The sequence below is a fragment of the Sparus aurata genome, chromosome 13 (genome assembly GCF_900880675.1).
Source record: "Sparus aurata chromosome 13, fSpaAur1.1, whole genome shotgun sequence".
NCBI lineage: Eukaryota > Metazoa > Chordata > Actinopteri > Spariformes > Sparidae > Sparus > Sparus aurata.
In genome coordinates this window covers 4,763,518-4,778,997 of record NC_044199.1, presented here as the reverse complement: position 1 = coordinate 4,778,997, position 15,480 = coordinate 4,763,518, and the positions used below count along the sequence as shown (strand labels likewise).

Here is a 15,480-nt window from a genome sequence, read left to right as displayed (position 1 = left end):
AGGAAATCCGTTCAGTAGTTTTTGCGTGATCCTACTGACAAACCAACCAACAAACAAACAAACGTCTGCGGTAACAACGACAGCAGAACGTTGACCTAGAATATCGCAATCCGTACAGTTTCATAACGTCACAGTGGATGCTATAAAAATAGCACTTCCAGGCTTGAATTCGAAATGCAAAAGGAAAAGCAAACAGCCAAAAAGCTAAATATGTAAAAGCCCATCTGAAGTATTCTGACTCACTCATTCTGGAAAAGAGCTTCAGCGAAGCCTAAAATATAAATGCGTCGTCATGAAAATGACTGCAGGTTTGTGCGGCGATGTGCAATAATGAGGCTGATGTACTTGAACGTTACAGCGAGAAACAGGTTTATGACTTTTTTTTTTTTTTTTTTTTCCGGCTCTGTAAAAAAAAAAAGCTGCTCGCCTCTGATTACTTTTTTCGCTTGTGCTCCAGAAAAGCCTCCACCCTGGCTCCAATAAGAGGCTGCCACGGGAGTCATCTGTACAGTATCCCCAGCTGAGCATCTTGAATGTTATGTAAGACAAAGTTTGACACACACACACACACATGAACGCACACACACACACGCTCGTACGCACACACAAGTGCCTCGGCGTTATAATGAGACTCGGAGCGAAGACACAAACAAGCTGTGGCAGCAGACAAACAACACTTTCTCACACGTCCCTCATCTCCTCCTCTCTCACATCCCTCCATCTTGACTTCCTCTCGTCACTGTGAAGTGCACATCAAACACCGACTCCCACAAAATAGACGCTTCTTCTAATTTCAGCCGTTTTCATGCGTCATTGTCTTTGTGTGGCGAGCCAGCGCCGGCGCACCTTTGCGGGGGCGTTCTGCCATGTGAAGTCATTTTTGGCTTTTCCCTATTTGTTCTAGGGTAAATTTAGGAACTTAGTCAGGACTTGGATTCAGCTTCAGTTAAATTGGATCAGGATGGACTCCATTAAACCCACTGGTGGGTCCTGGCAAGTGTGAATGTGACTGTGTGTGTGTGTGTGTGTGTGTTGGGAGTCTGTCGCTGTACAACCCAGATCCTTAAATAAAGCACGGACGAATGTACGTGAGAGACAGATGGATGCAAGAAATATGGATCAGTCTGTTCATCATCTATTGATAATGATGTCATGGATAAAACCTCAGAAACTGTTAAAAAACAAAAGAGACAAAAATCTAATTATTCAATGTTCATATAGATACAAATTATGAGTCTAAGACAGTGGAACCAGAAAATGTTTTGTAATTTTTGCTAATAAACTGTTAATTGCCGATTGTTCAGTTATTAGACTGGTTGTTGACTCATTTTCTGTCACTCAAGACGAATCGTCTGATTGTGTCAGCGCCCGACAGCGGCAGCAGAACAGAAGCAATTCAAAGAAAAGATGAAAGAGATCTACGCTCAGTCGTCAGTTTATTATTCATCATTATTATCACTGTGCCGTCCACCGCTCGCTCACGCTGTGACGCTCTTCGATCATTCAGATTTACTGCTGGACGTTTGAGTCTTCACGTCGTGTCGCCGGACTGTCCTGTGTATTCTCTCCACTATACCTGCCTCAGGAGCTGGATGAATGATAAATAAATGTTTTCTTGAAATTAATTCAATATATACGGAAGAGGATTAGGGCCACATGTGAATTTTTTTTTTGTTCTGACTTTAAAGTCAGAATTCTGAGAAAAAAGTCAGAATTCTGAGAAAAAAGTCAGAATTCTGAGATTAAAGTCAGAATTCTGACTTTTTTCTCAGAATTCTGAGATTAAAGTCAGAATTCTGACTTTTTCTCAGAATTCTGAGATTAAAGTCAGAACTCAAAAAAAATTTACATGTGCAGACTTCTGACTTTATTCTCAGAATTCTGACTTTTTTCTCAGAATTCTGACTTTAATCTCAGAATTCTGAGAAAAAAGTCAGAATTCTGACTTTAATCTCAGAATTCTGAGAAAAAAGTCAGAATTCTGACTTTAATCTCAGAATTCTGACTTTTTTCTCAGAATTCTGACTTTTTTCTCAGAATTCTGACTTTAATCTCAGAATTCTGAGAAAAAAGTCAGAATTCTGACTTTAATCTCAGAATTCTGACTTTTTTCTCAGAATTCTGACTTTAATCTCAGAATTCTGACTTTAAAGTCAGAACTACAAAAAAAATTCATGTGTGGCCCTAATCCTCTTCCGTAAATATAAGACACAACCGTTAAAAAAAACAAGTTTGGATGCTGAGTCAATCATGAATATAAACCTAATGTGACAATTAGCTACTTCTTTTTGACATGTACTGAATTGAAAACAGTACAAAGACGATACGTTTAATGCTTTAGCTCGTCAACTTGTTTCAAATAAGCTGAGACAAGAGCAACAAAAGACTGCATACTCAAAAAAACACAGGTGAACAGGTTGGTAACATGTGATGGTATCATGACTGGGTATGAAAGTGGCATCCTCAAAAAGGCTCACAAGCCACCATGAGCATCATTGGTACCCAAAGGATAGTAAATAAATTATTATTTTTCTAATTTTATATACTATTTTAATCCCAAATTGGGAAATTCTTTTTTCCACTCACATTACACACAGATGCAGTGTAGAGGAGATGAGCGAAGGGGCTGCCACGGCGCCCAACGAGCAGTTTTAGGGGTCGGTGCCTTACTCAAGGGCACCGCAGCAATGCCCAGGATGTGAACCAGCATTCTCCAACTGCTCTTTTTTTTGGTCCAGGTGGGACTTAAAGCAGCGACCTTCAAGTCCCAAGCCAAGTCCCTACAGACTGCGCTATTGCTGCCCCTTAACCTTTACCGTTAATTCTACATGGTAACAGGAAACACTGTGTGGGCCAGCAGTGGCCAAAAGGTCAGAAAAGTGACTTCCCCAGACCGGCAGGATAACTCTGGGTGGGGAAAGTGAAAGGCAGCGCCCGCCAGAGGTGCCCTTGAGCAAGACCCTGAACCCCCAACCGCTCCAGTGCAGCTGCTCGGTGGCCGGCAGGTCAGACTGTGGCGGTCGTGTAATAAACCTGATCTGTTTAAAGGTTAGAGTATTCAGTGCTGTTGGAAATGCTTTGGAGAGGTGTCGGTTCTTATTTATGGTCATTGTTGAAATGCTTCTATGATTTTGTCGATGCATTCGCTTGCTCCTCGTTTGGTCCCATTTCCCGAGTTGGGAAGTCGTTCATCCGACTCCGGTGTGTTCATGTGTGTCGTCTTGGAACGTGGGAACAACATGGACGGCAAAAAGAAGTTGTTTTGCATCTGAATCGCTCAGGTGAGAGTTTAAACAGCATGTTGACAACTTCGTGAGTCAAAGGAGACGATACAATGACTTTACAATAAATGACAACCCAATGTTTACTTTCATTCACCGAGTTTCAGCGTCACATGACGTCAACTCGCCAACTCGTGTGCCAAATTTAGTTTTCCGAGTTGTTGTTTCATCTTGAGAGGAGATTCATGGGAGTTTTCCCAGTTGGAACAAACGTTTAGGACGAACACAAAACGCTGAATCCTTCATGAAGGACGGATTAATTGCACTTCTTTTGTACATATTAAACTAGCAACTGAGTGAAGAGACCAGAGAACAGCTTTCTGCCTCGACTGTAACTTAAAAGTTAAAAGTGTTTTATCTATTTGGACAACGTCTCGTATGGAACAATGAAAACTCGCTCGATAAAGCACAAACATCAGGGACTCTTGGGTCCGTTCCCACCTGGTCAGTCTGTTTGTGAGGGCAGCTCAGGTGCTCTTGTATACCTCGCACTTGTTTTCGGCGCGTCTCATCTCGACAGAGCTCTAACTCGAAGTGTAAGCACCAGTCAGAGGCAGATGGGCTCGTTAATGCAGTGATGTAGTTATGTAAGACCTGCTACTGCTGCCGCTCCTGTCTGTCTGTACCGCAGTACAGAGAGAGAGAGAGAGAATGTAAAAGAGAGCTTGTGAGTAAGTCGCTGTGTGTGTGTGTCTGCTGGAGCCGCTACGCATGTGCCGACACACACATCAGGTCAGGTGTGCGTATAGAGCAACACTGCGCGCGACAGATGGGGAGTGAGGTGGTAAATCAGGATGAATTGACTTGTTGTCCTGGGTTTGATGAACTCGTCTCCCTCTTTAACCCATCTCCTTCAATTCCCCACACGCTGGGTAACAGCTGATACAGCCTCTAAACACTTTACTGCACGGAGGCAGCAGCAGAGGAGGAGAGAGAGGGAGAGAGCCGGAGAAGCCTCCGAAACCGAGGGAATAAATGAAGAAGAAAGGTTGTAGGGCATTTATTTTCCCCGCATGCATATTAATACGGCGAAACATTTTGGGATACTCAAGCGCTCCATTTGTGATTTGTTGCACGGGGGCAGACAAAACAACGTAAATAATAAATGAAAAATTACCATTAACTGTGAACTAGCTGTAATACAAACACCGCGTTGACGTGAATGAATCATATGAGGTTGACTGCCAGCGTGCCGTTTTTGTGGAACCGCGAGAGAGGTCCGCGGAGCAGAATTCTGACGAGCGTTTTTCAAATGAAAAATCAGGACAGAAAGGACTCAACGGAGGCAGAACAACACAGCCAGAGGATTTTATGTATCAGTGAAACATATCAAAAATCATAACGGCATCGGACAGTGAGACCAACGAATATAACTCACTGTTGATCAACGCCTTTTTTACCTGCCAAACTTGTTTTTTGAGTCTTATTCCCAACTCGTCAAATCCGGATGCTTTAGGATGGCAGCCAGCCTGACCTACAGTCCCAAAACCACTTTGAGATCGATTGTTGTCATTGTTGAAAGAAACCAACATTATCTCCAAACTAGAAATGATCAGCAGCAGCCGTGCACTTCTATCCACTCTCTACTCCTCCCTACAAAGTGCTTCGCCTCGCTTTCTTTTCTTCCAGAGAGACAAAAGTTACAATTAGCTTGACTACTAAAAGTCACCGGGATAAAATGTTGGCAGTTAACATTTCTGCACACCGCTGATCAGTAAGTACCCTATTGACATTTACACAAAATGTGTCATATCACATTCCCATTGAAAGTATTTCATATCAGGAGGTCGAGGGGGGAGAAGGCTGCAAAGCCAGTGACCAGTGTTCAGGACTGAGTTCCAGCATTTGTAATTTCGAGTGACAATTTCCAGCCATCGTCCCGGCTACAAAAACAAAAACATGATATTTGACAGGAAGTCGTGAGATCTATGTTTTTTGTTTGTGCCTTACTTTTAACATGATCTGTTCCGAACACTAACACAGTGGTTTTTGTGCCTTAAACTAAACACAGCATTGTCATAACACACAATTAAATACTGAACCTAAAGAAACATAAAGTCCAGGGCTCCAGACTAACTTTCCACACTGGTTGCACTCGTGACAGGCGCCTACATTTTTCATTCAGGTGCACCTTATAACACACATTAACCAAATACGTCAATTATGTAAATGATTGTTAACAGGAATAAAAGCTCAGATATGTTTTTCTTCATCTAAATCACAGCACATGCAGCAAGATGTTTCAGAAGCAAGCAACAAGCTGCGTCTTTAAACCGACCTGCTGAATGTGATGGTGCAACCAAAGAAAATGTTTCGTTGACCGATTTCTGAGTTTCATTGTAAAGAAATGCCGAGTTTCTGCAAACATATCTGTGGTTTGCAGAAACATAAACTGCTGATATCTCTATCATGTTGCAGAAACATAGGTCACATCCTGTAGGTGGTTGATCGGACTGAAAACAGCCCTGTGTTTAAAGTTAGATGCCTGTCCATTCAACACCCAATGATGCGTATAAACATAAGTTTTAACTGTGATGAAGAAATACGGCGTTCGTGTTACAGCTGGATTGGAACCAATGCGGCAAAAGTTGAGCTCTCTGCATCAACACTGTCGTCCCATTCAAATAAAAAACGGCCAAAGATTAACGCACAAACAAGCGTGTTTGTTTTCGTGCGAGGACGGCCTCAAGACGCTCGCTGCTCTCAGGGGAACAACAGTGGCAGGTTGAAGCTAACCAGCAGGGACGTGATGGACAGTGTGGAGGGAGTTTTGTTATGGGCCCGTCTGATGACTCAGCCACTTCAAAGTTAAAAAAATCTTTCACGTTGCGTTCGTGTAGCCTTTGTACACGCCGGGGTGGAGCTCAGATCCCGTCCAACAAACCTGCTTGTGATAGCAGAGCTGCTGCAGTACGACCCAGGTTACAGACGCATGCTAAATACCTTATCCTGTTTACTTAGTTTTCCTGTCTCTACAAATTCTGTTGCCATGGTAATATACAGGGTGGGGAAAAAAGCCAATTTATTTATGATAGCAGGGACGTCTGCAATCAGGAGAAGAAGATGGATATCAAGAGCTTATCTGGAATAAAACATGGAATCGGAGCTGCTGGCTACAATACAGTGCACGCATGCAAACGCGTGGCGGAGAGTGTGAGTGGCGCGCATCAGGAAAAAAAGTGGCACGTGGAATAAAATATAATGCAAAAAAGAAAAAGATAAGATTAAATGTGGGGAGAAGGGGAAGTGAAAGGATGGACTGAGCCGTGTGATGTGCCGTGAGGAAAGCAGCGAGCCCCATGCTGCTGAGAGCTGCGGACCCCAAATGCCTTATCGGAAACCAAAACAGCCATCAATTATTCAACAGGTACAGAGCGAACCAGCTACAGAGGCGAAGGCATGGGAGGAGAGGAGATTTGAGGGAAGGAGGGGGGAGGATAGAGGAGATATATCCCGGGATGGGAGTTAGACACAAAGGGTTTGATTTTGCTGTTTTCTGGCAGTATGTGCAGATATTTCTCTCTGTGGCGCGTGTTCGTCGATAACGCAGCTATCGCTTTCATTCGTAAAATGCGCTTCATTGTCTCTTCCTGAGAAATCAATCTGATGGTGCATTAAGCGTCTGTCCAACATGAACAGAAGAAGCCCTGCAGCCACTGAAGATCACTGCTTTACATGCTGACAACGGGAGAAATCCTCCCATCCAGGAGCGATTGGTGCAGAGTGGAGTCGGAGCTTTCACCAAGTGAATACCACTAACACCGATGTCGTAGCTTAGCTGACTTCAGAGCCTTGAATCTGCTGCCAGTGCACTTTGTTACTTACCAAGAACCCCAAACACCACCCATTGTTATTTACACAGTGAGCTCCCCAGGTCAGGTTTAACAAAGACAATACGACGTGTTTGTCCAGGTAAGTCGCTTTAACACAAATAGTTTCTTTGTGTTTTGAGGTGAGTTCAGTACAGTTGAGGCTCGGTTAAGGATCGGACCTCGTGGATTCTGACAGAAGAAGAGTTTGCTGATTAGGAGATCTTCCTGTAAGAATATACTACAAAACCGTGGAGTTTAAATACTTAGTTTTTGGTGTTAGTGGGTGTATATTTCTGAACATGGCCAGGCTGATGATTCCACTTGCCTCGAGCTGTCATGCTAAGCTAAGCTCCCGTACTTCATGTACAAACCTGACGTTGATATGCGCCTCCTCCTCACATTTTTAAGTTTATGGCTGATGTAATAAGACACGCCGGCATCATAGCATGAATAATAGAGCCTCATTCACTTCAGTTGGCAAACAAGGACGCTGCTGCAAGCGGCTGGTTTGTCCAACTGTCTCTCTCTCCCTCCGGAGACGAGAAAATACCAAAGTTCCTGGGCCAGAGAGTGGAAATCAGCCTGACACACACACACACACACACAGTCAGCTACCGTCAGCTCAGTTTTCACTCGCCACTGGCTTCCTCTCTCATCCTCCAGGTGAAGTCTGCTTCCAGATAATCGCTCATTCTCTCCCTGCGTCCATCGCTCCGCCTCTCTTCTTTTTTCTGCATGTCTGCATGAGCATCTGCTTGGTTTACAGTGCAGCTCCTCCTCTGGTCCTCCAGCTCTGACATTTACACTAACGATTCCTGAGGCTCACACACAAACTCGACGCACACACACACACACACGCACACTCCTTGTGATCGCCCTGTTCTCGCTATGTGATCACACACGTTTCCCCCTTTCATCCGGAAACGTCCTCACACTCCTGGATGCAGACACACCCATACCTCTCACTCTGTTTCTTTGTATCACACACACACACACACACACACACAAATGCACAACGAGCCCGAGTTGTTGCCATGTGAACCTGCAATCAGAGGCCTCCGCAGGGCTCCTGTTAGGGAGTAATGTCTCATTTGATTGGTCACTATTCACACAGGACCTTCCTGCTGAGCGTGCAGCCGGCTCTCAAGGTGAACCACGAGGTTCGCGAGCAAATTAGCGTTCCGTATTTACCACAAAATCAGGCGATAACTTCACTTGAGCTGCAACTCAACGCAGAGTGCGAGTCTAATTCGAGGTAACCGAGGCGTGAACCATTCCTGCTTTCTTCCTTATGATGCGCTTGTCGTGGTTTTGGGGGCTTTTTGGTTTGTTGGTTTCCTTTTTATTATTTTGTGGTTACGTCCCTTGTGTCTCGTTGTCACTTTCTACTTCCTGCTCACCTGTGCTCCCAGTGTTCTGTCTCCCTCCTGTGCTCCTCCCCGCTCTGATTGTCCCCCCACATCTGTCTCACATCAGCCTCATTAGCGCTGCCCTGTTCCCGTCGTCTCTCCCCCTGCACATCATCCCCCTGTTAGTTTGGTTTGTGTTCAAGCCCGTGTTGTTCCCTCCCTCTTCGTTGGTTCATCTGTTGTCATCTTGCGTCTCCTGTGCTCCCGTGGCTGTTCCCCACTTGTCTCTTGCTTTTAGCGTGTACTTTTGCATTTTGGATTTTTTTTTTTTTTTTTTGGGACCAGACAATAAGCTCATTAAAGCTCACTTTCTGTTGTGCTACCCGCCCGTCTGTTCGTCTGCATTTATTAACTTGAACTGTAACCTAGTGGGAAATATTTAAAGTGCAGTGCAGTGTGTTTGCACATAAAGATAAATGTGTGATGGAGCTTTGTTTGGCAGGAAAGTTGAAATGAAACTCCACGGGGCATTGTGAAAATGCCATTTCATGGTCCGTACGGCATCGTTTGCAGCAATTGGCGTTCGTTTATTTAGCATCAAAAACAATTCCTGCTCATCCGCCGTTTATTTTCCTTTTTTTCCTCTTTGCGTTGTGTTTGTGAGCGTTCAGAAGCTCGGAGCTGTAAAACATCCGCCGCTGTAATTATTTCAGCACGTTTCCACGCGGTGTATCGATTGCAAATGGGACGCGGGTTCCGGAAAATTGTTGAGCAACTTAATGACGGAATAGAAGTCGGCGGGCAGCCCACACTGATCTCCGGGTGAGGCGGAAGAAAGAAGGCGTCTGTGAGTGACCTTGAGATCCGGCGGGAGGAGCGGCTGCAAAGGTCATTGATATGCACGGCCACCGCACGGACGCTCGCTGTGTGTGTGGCCGCGTGTGCGATGAAGCGTTTCATCCTGCTCCTGCGCTGTGACTTGAATTAGAGATGCAATTGATTAACATACGAATTCCATTCCAGTCATCAAATCCCGAAGATGATTTACTTATCCAACAATCATATATCCAACAGAATCCACACCCAGTTCGCACGTTGTCTGTGAATCTAATCTGATCTTGTAAAGTCTGTCCTCTGCCTCGGGACGCCGGCGCTGCGAGAGCAAATTTGGATCAATCTCAGCACTCAATTATCCCAACATTTGGTGCTTCACGACCCGCATAAACATTCTGTCACTAATCCATATGTTATTATCATCCACCGGGGCTATCATAGCTGCAAGTCAGCGCACGCGGTGACACAAAACAGCAACAGCAGCTTCTAATTGTCTGACTGTAGATTTGACAGCGGCCTGCGGGCAGAATGTATGTGTGCCAACGCAACTGTCAGCTCCGAGAGAGAGACGGCGCCGATGTGACATCAGTCTTTGTCGCGATGCCATCAGATGCAGCGCGTGATAACATGCTCATAACAGCGTCGATCAAATGAAATTCATCCCACGTGAGAGCGCGCCTGACGACGGCACTTTGCTTCGGCCTAATTAGCATCGAGCGACTTCTGCTCAGGTCGACGTCTCAGCGCGAACGTGCAGATTGTGAGGAAAATGTTTGGGTTGAATCGGGACAAACTTCTGCTCCGTTTAGGCTCAAGTTGAGCGGGAACTCCTTAATGCTGCTGGAAAGTTCCGTAATCAGGCCAGCCTTTATTCACATTTAAGCCTGGGGAAAGCCATCGGCCCTCAAGCGAGGTCGAGGCTGTAGTCTGGATGAACAGCGGCTCGCAATTTTACCGTTTTGTATTGATATTGATCAGTGAATTTCAGAACAGAGCTGAGGCTAGATAGATATTATTATGGCTGAAGGTGATATTAAAGATCATTTTCACCATTTCAGATCTCGGGGTGGATTATGGAATATTCTTTGATTTTTCTCCTGAAAGCGAGAGGACGAAATAAAAATGAAGAATTAATGATGAGAGCAGAGGACGAGGCGGTGTCGTGGGTTTCTACTCTCTCAACTCAAGGAGTAAAAGTTTTGGCTGTTTTGACACATTTCATCTCATTATTCCCAAAAATGTCGAACTCACACAGCCTGAACCAAACTCCATTTAAAACTGTTCTCTTTTTAATATTAATTGAACTTGTGTGTCTCAACACGACACCATCAGATCCGCAGACGTTACGTAACGTTGCGCTATGAAAATAAAATTGACTCGACTCGAATTATTCCTCAAATCAGCTCAGCCGCCGGCGAGAACTGCCCATTTTGAAAATTTCTCTTATCTGAGGTGCCGAGTGAAAGCTATTTCTGAAACCCTCTGACACACAAAATTCAAGAGGATCGCTGTTAACAAATCAGGATTAAATCTCTGAGGAGTCTCGACAGAAAGACAGAAAATGGTGCCATCATTTTTTTTTTTTTTATGCGATTATCTTACCCTCGTTTGAAAGTAGTGCGATGGCACAGTACCACTTTCCAATTATTCAACAAGAAGACTGTCTATCGAAAATACAAAAACCCAATCCACAACTGTCAGAGCACTAAAGCTTCATCCACGTCTCCTCCTGAATTCATCCAGATATCACTTTACTCCGAATGATGGTGTTTTCTGAATGAGATCTTGCTCCAACCTTAATTACCTTGTTTCCATCCGTGTCTCTTTCTTGGTTCGTCAGCAGGATTACGCAAAAACTACTGAGCGGATTTCCAGGATACTTGGATGGAGGATGAGTTTCAGCCCATTTATTCTTGGTGCAGAAGCGGATAAAGGGACGGATCCAGGAAATACCTGCTTACTTTCTTTAACATCGCAAGGTTTTCCTGATGTTTCCACACGTTTCTCAGCCAGGGAATAATGCACAGGTCTTGATGAGACAATGGATCCAATGAAAATACAGATCTAGGCTTGGTTGGATTAAAGGCTACTGCTGCTACTACTGAGGGCCATTCTACTCAGTTTTCAGTGCCAAACTCGCCCAAGAGTTGCTCATTTGAGGTAACCAACATCACTCAATTTCTTTTATAGTAGTCAGAAAAATGCTAATTAATAATCCATAAATTCGAATAAATGTGTTTATTTAAACTGTTTAATCAAGTTATTCTTCCAGCCAAAATGCCAAATATTTGCTTTTTTAAGCTTCTCGGATGTAACAATCAGATCGTTTTCTTGGTGAACTGGATCTCTCTGGTTTTTGGACTGTTGCTGGGACAATTTAAAGGATAACAGGGTTCGTACACATTTTTCAAGGTCAAATTCAAGCACTTTTCAAGCACTTTTAAGGGTCATTTTTAAGATTTTCCAGCACCTTATTGCTGGGGTAAAATACGTATCTAAAGGAATATATATACTTGTGATTTTTTTTCTTCACTTTTTATAACAATTATGTAAATTGTATTATGCTGTAAACATCTAAAATTATATTTCATTATAGCAAAAACTTCAGAAATTAATTATCCAGTCTGATCCCTATTTTGAGAAAGCCACAGAGTTATAATGTCAAGCACTTTCAAGCACTTAAACTAAAATCCAAGCACTTTTCAGACCTTGAAAACACAACATTGAAATTCAAGCACTTTCAAGGATTTCAAGCACCCGTACGAACCCTGGGATACGTTCACCCAAAAAAATAAAATCACTCATCATCTGCTCACGTCGATGCTGATGGAAAGTCAGGTGGAGGTTTGTTGTCCACAAAACATTCCTGGAGCTTCGCAGTTAAAACAACAGCTGAAGCAGAGTCGATGGGGACTTGTTTTGAAACAGCTTGTCCGGTGTCTCCGGGAGTCCATGATCCCAAACTGATCATTTACACGCTCCACACATGCTAAGCAAGCTAATGCTTTTAGCTGAGTAGCTAAAGTAGAGATTTCATCTTTAAAAGGAGGTAATAAACATTTTTCGAGAGAGGAGTAGAAGAGCTGTCAAGGTCCGTATGATGTTTTCTTTCAGTTGTATTTTCATCAGTTGTTCACGCGACCTTCCGTCGGCATTTAGACAGATTGATTCATAAAGAAATGAGTTGCCAGACGACTCTATAATAAAATAATCAGGCCTCCATTAAAAACATGAAAAACCTATATGCGACTCTCTTCGTGCCGGCTGTGACAGAGCAGGATAAAGCCTCTCTTTTGTGCCCTCCTTTATAAAAGAGCTGCTCTTTTCATCACTAAATTTTAAGGTTTGGCATGTTTTTGTTTTTTTTTTTTGTTCGCACGGTGTCGCCGTGTACTCGACTGTGAAAAGCTGCAGATAAATAGAGAGACAACTGAAAGAGTTGGAGACGGAGGCAAAGTCAAGTAAGGGAAACAAATCCAGCTTCAAACACGCTGGGAAACAAAGCGTCGGCAGCGACCCAAACCAGCCAGCCAGGAGCCGACCAGCCTGCCAGGAGCCGACCAGCCTGCCAGGCCGCGCTCCCTCCCTTCCTCCTCTCAGACTGACGCTGGCAGCGAGAACTGGCCGAGCAGAGAGAGATAGAGGAAGAACGAGGGAGGGACAAAGAGAGGAAGAGAGAGGGAGTTTTCATTACACAAAAACACTTATCCTCCTTCTCCTCCCTCCCTTCGCTCTTGTTTTTATCCCGGCGCAGAGAGAGATGCTGTGGGTAAAGGTGACAGACGCAGATAACTGTATATCTCAGGCAGACGGCACAATTACTCTGGATCGTAATATTGTTACTGACAGCGACGTATTTGCGGGAGGAGATGCGAAGCGTCAGCCATCACCGCTGTGTGTCGTGTGCGTGTGTGTGTAGGTGTGTGTGCACGCGTGTGTGTGTAGGTGGGTGGGTGCTATCCATCTGAAAATTACAGGAAGGTTGAAATTAAAGCTGGTCACCCTCCAGCCAGTGAGCTCTCTGTGGCTCACACACTAATCAGCCCGCTGTCAAACCCATTAGGTCCCACCCTTAATGAGGAGATGGCCCAGCTTGTGCCCCGGCTCGGGCCGTCCGACTGAGCTAATAGATAATGATGTGCGTGGATGTGTGAGTGTTGTTTCCTCCCCTCCTCCTCCTCCTCCTCCTCCTCGGCGGCGGCATTGAAATGACAAATGACGGACTTCCAGCGTCTCTATTAAAGAATGTTTCTCCATTGTGTTCTCGGGCTTCACTCGGCACACAGCAGCACCCCGAGAATCTGCCTTCCTGTGTTTGTGTGTTTTCTTTTTAGGGGAGGAGGGGAGAGGGGGGGGGGGAGAGGGGGGGATTGGCAGATGAGTCACCATTACACAAAATACCAAGCCGTGGTGCGTTTGAGTGCCTGCACCTTCAAACTGTGCCTCCTGTTTTTCGTCTTAATTATGACTAATGAGTTGTGGTGTTTTTTGTTTTTTTTTTAAGGTGGGGCTTGTTGGTTAAAAGTGATGTTTCAACACACACGCTGACACACACACACACACACACACAGAGAGAGAGAGAGACAGAGAGAGAGAGAGAGAGAGAGAGGCAAGGTCATTGTGGTTAAACTTAATCCATTTCCTCACCACCAAACAGCAGCAGTCTGTCAGCGTGATAGTAAACAATACAGGTACACGCGCACGCACGCACGGACACACACACACACACACACACAAAGTGCCCAAAACGAGTTCAACTTTTTTCTTTATAACCACAAATGTACCAACTTTTCCCATAAGAACCACACTCATCCTCACGCGCTCTCTCTTTCTTTCTTTCTTCTCCACGCTCGCGCACATCCTCATCCTCCTCATCATCATCATTTTTATTATTCTCATTAGCGCGCGCAGGACCTGGCACCAGCTCCATATCCCCCCTCGTGCAGGTAAGTCCCACAAACTGCAGTGCGGCAGCGTTTTGCTATTTAAAGAATAATTTCCACATGAAGTGGATGAATTTTTAATTCCCCTCTTTCTCTCCATCCGCCGCCGTCAGCGCGCGTAAAGGACGGCGGGTAAGTTGGCGAAGAGCTCCTCGAGGCGCCTCCATTCAGCGCGCAAAACACACACCAATAACACAAAAACACACTCTCTTAAGAATGTGAACCAACTCTCACACACACACAAACACACACACAAACAACCCATCATCATCAGCAGCAGCAGCAGCAGCAGCAGCACCAGAACTGGTCCGGTCCTCCTTCTCTTACCTCGCCTGAACATGTTGGCAGCGGCTGGTCGGAGCGTCTAGTGGTGTCTGTGCGGGAGTAGCATCCTTGTGCGGGTCCAAATCCTCTGCTGCCGCTCACCAAACTGTTATTTTGATTCCTTTCTGACCGCAGGCAGGCTGTGGTCTCGTCTCCTCGCTGGCTGTTCTCTCAAGTGAAGACGCTTGGAGGAGGTGGAGGAGAAAGAGGAGGAGGAGGAGGAGGAGGTGGTGGTGGTGGTGGTGGTGGGGAAAAAAGCGGGTCGGATGATGTTTTGGCAGAATTCTAGATTTGGAAATAGAAGATCCGCCGCTGGTAGAAGCCAAGTTTGTCTCCGTCGTAGTTGGTTTGAAAGAGTCCCGTCCCAGCGCGCTCACGTGTGCGTCAGTCGGCGCCTCAACTCATCTGCCACCTGCTGTCAGAGCACCGGTGACATGCGAGCTGATGCCCCGAGTTGGAAGAGGAACGAACTGCCCGCTGTCTGTCAAGCCCTCCACAAAACCCAAGCATACAAATAATAATAATAATAATAATAGTAATAATAATAATGATAACAATAAACCAGCAGGAGGAAGTTCCGTCATGTGCTCCTCCTGCTGTCAGGCTGCAGGTCAGGTGGAGGCTCAGATGCGCTGCGGTGTGAGTCAGTGCCGTCTACTGTCTCTGTTACCGGAGAGCTCCGAGGCAGCAGCCGCTCCAGCCCCCTCCCACCGCGAGATGTGACTGATGAGAGCCAGGGCAGCTCTCTCTCTCTCTCTCTCTCTCTCTCTCTCTCTCTCTCACACACACACACACACACACACACACACACACACACACACAGACACACACACTCAAACAGCCTTTATTGGCTTTATCATGGCCTGCACCATAGATTCTCATATTAAATTCTCCCCCTCTCCTCTCCTCGTGTGCCCGAGTCTCCACCGACACCTTT

At 45.2% G+C, this 15,480-nt stretch overlaps 1 protein-coding gene across 1 annotated transcript in view; it reads right to left on the bottom strand.

Moving 5' to 3' along the window:
* rtn4rl1a (reticulon 4 receptor-like 1a) overlaps nucleotides 1-15,272 on the bottom strand; it is a 100,794-nt gene extending 85,522 nt beyond the window's left edge. The window contains exon 1 of the mRNA XM_030439042.1: nucleotides 14,547-15,272. Coding sequence (XP_030294902.1) covers nucleotides 14,547-14,559 — 13 coding nt within the window. The 5' untranslated portion in view covers nucleotides 14,560-15,272. The remainder of the gene's footprint in view (nucleotides 1-14,546) is intronic.
* Between the last annotated feature and the right edge of the window lie 208 nt (nucleotides 15,273-15,480).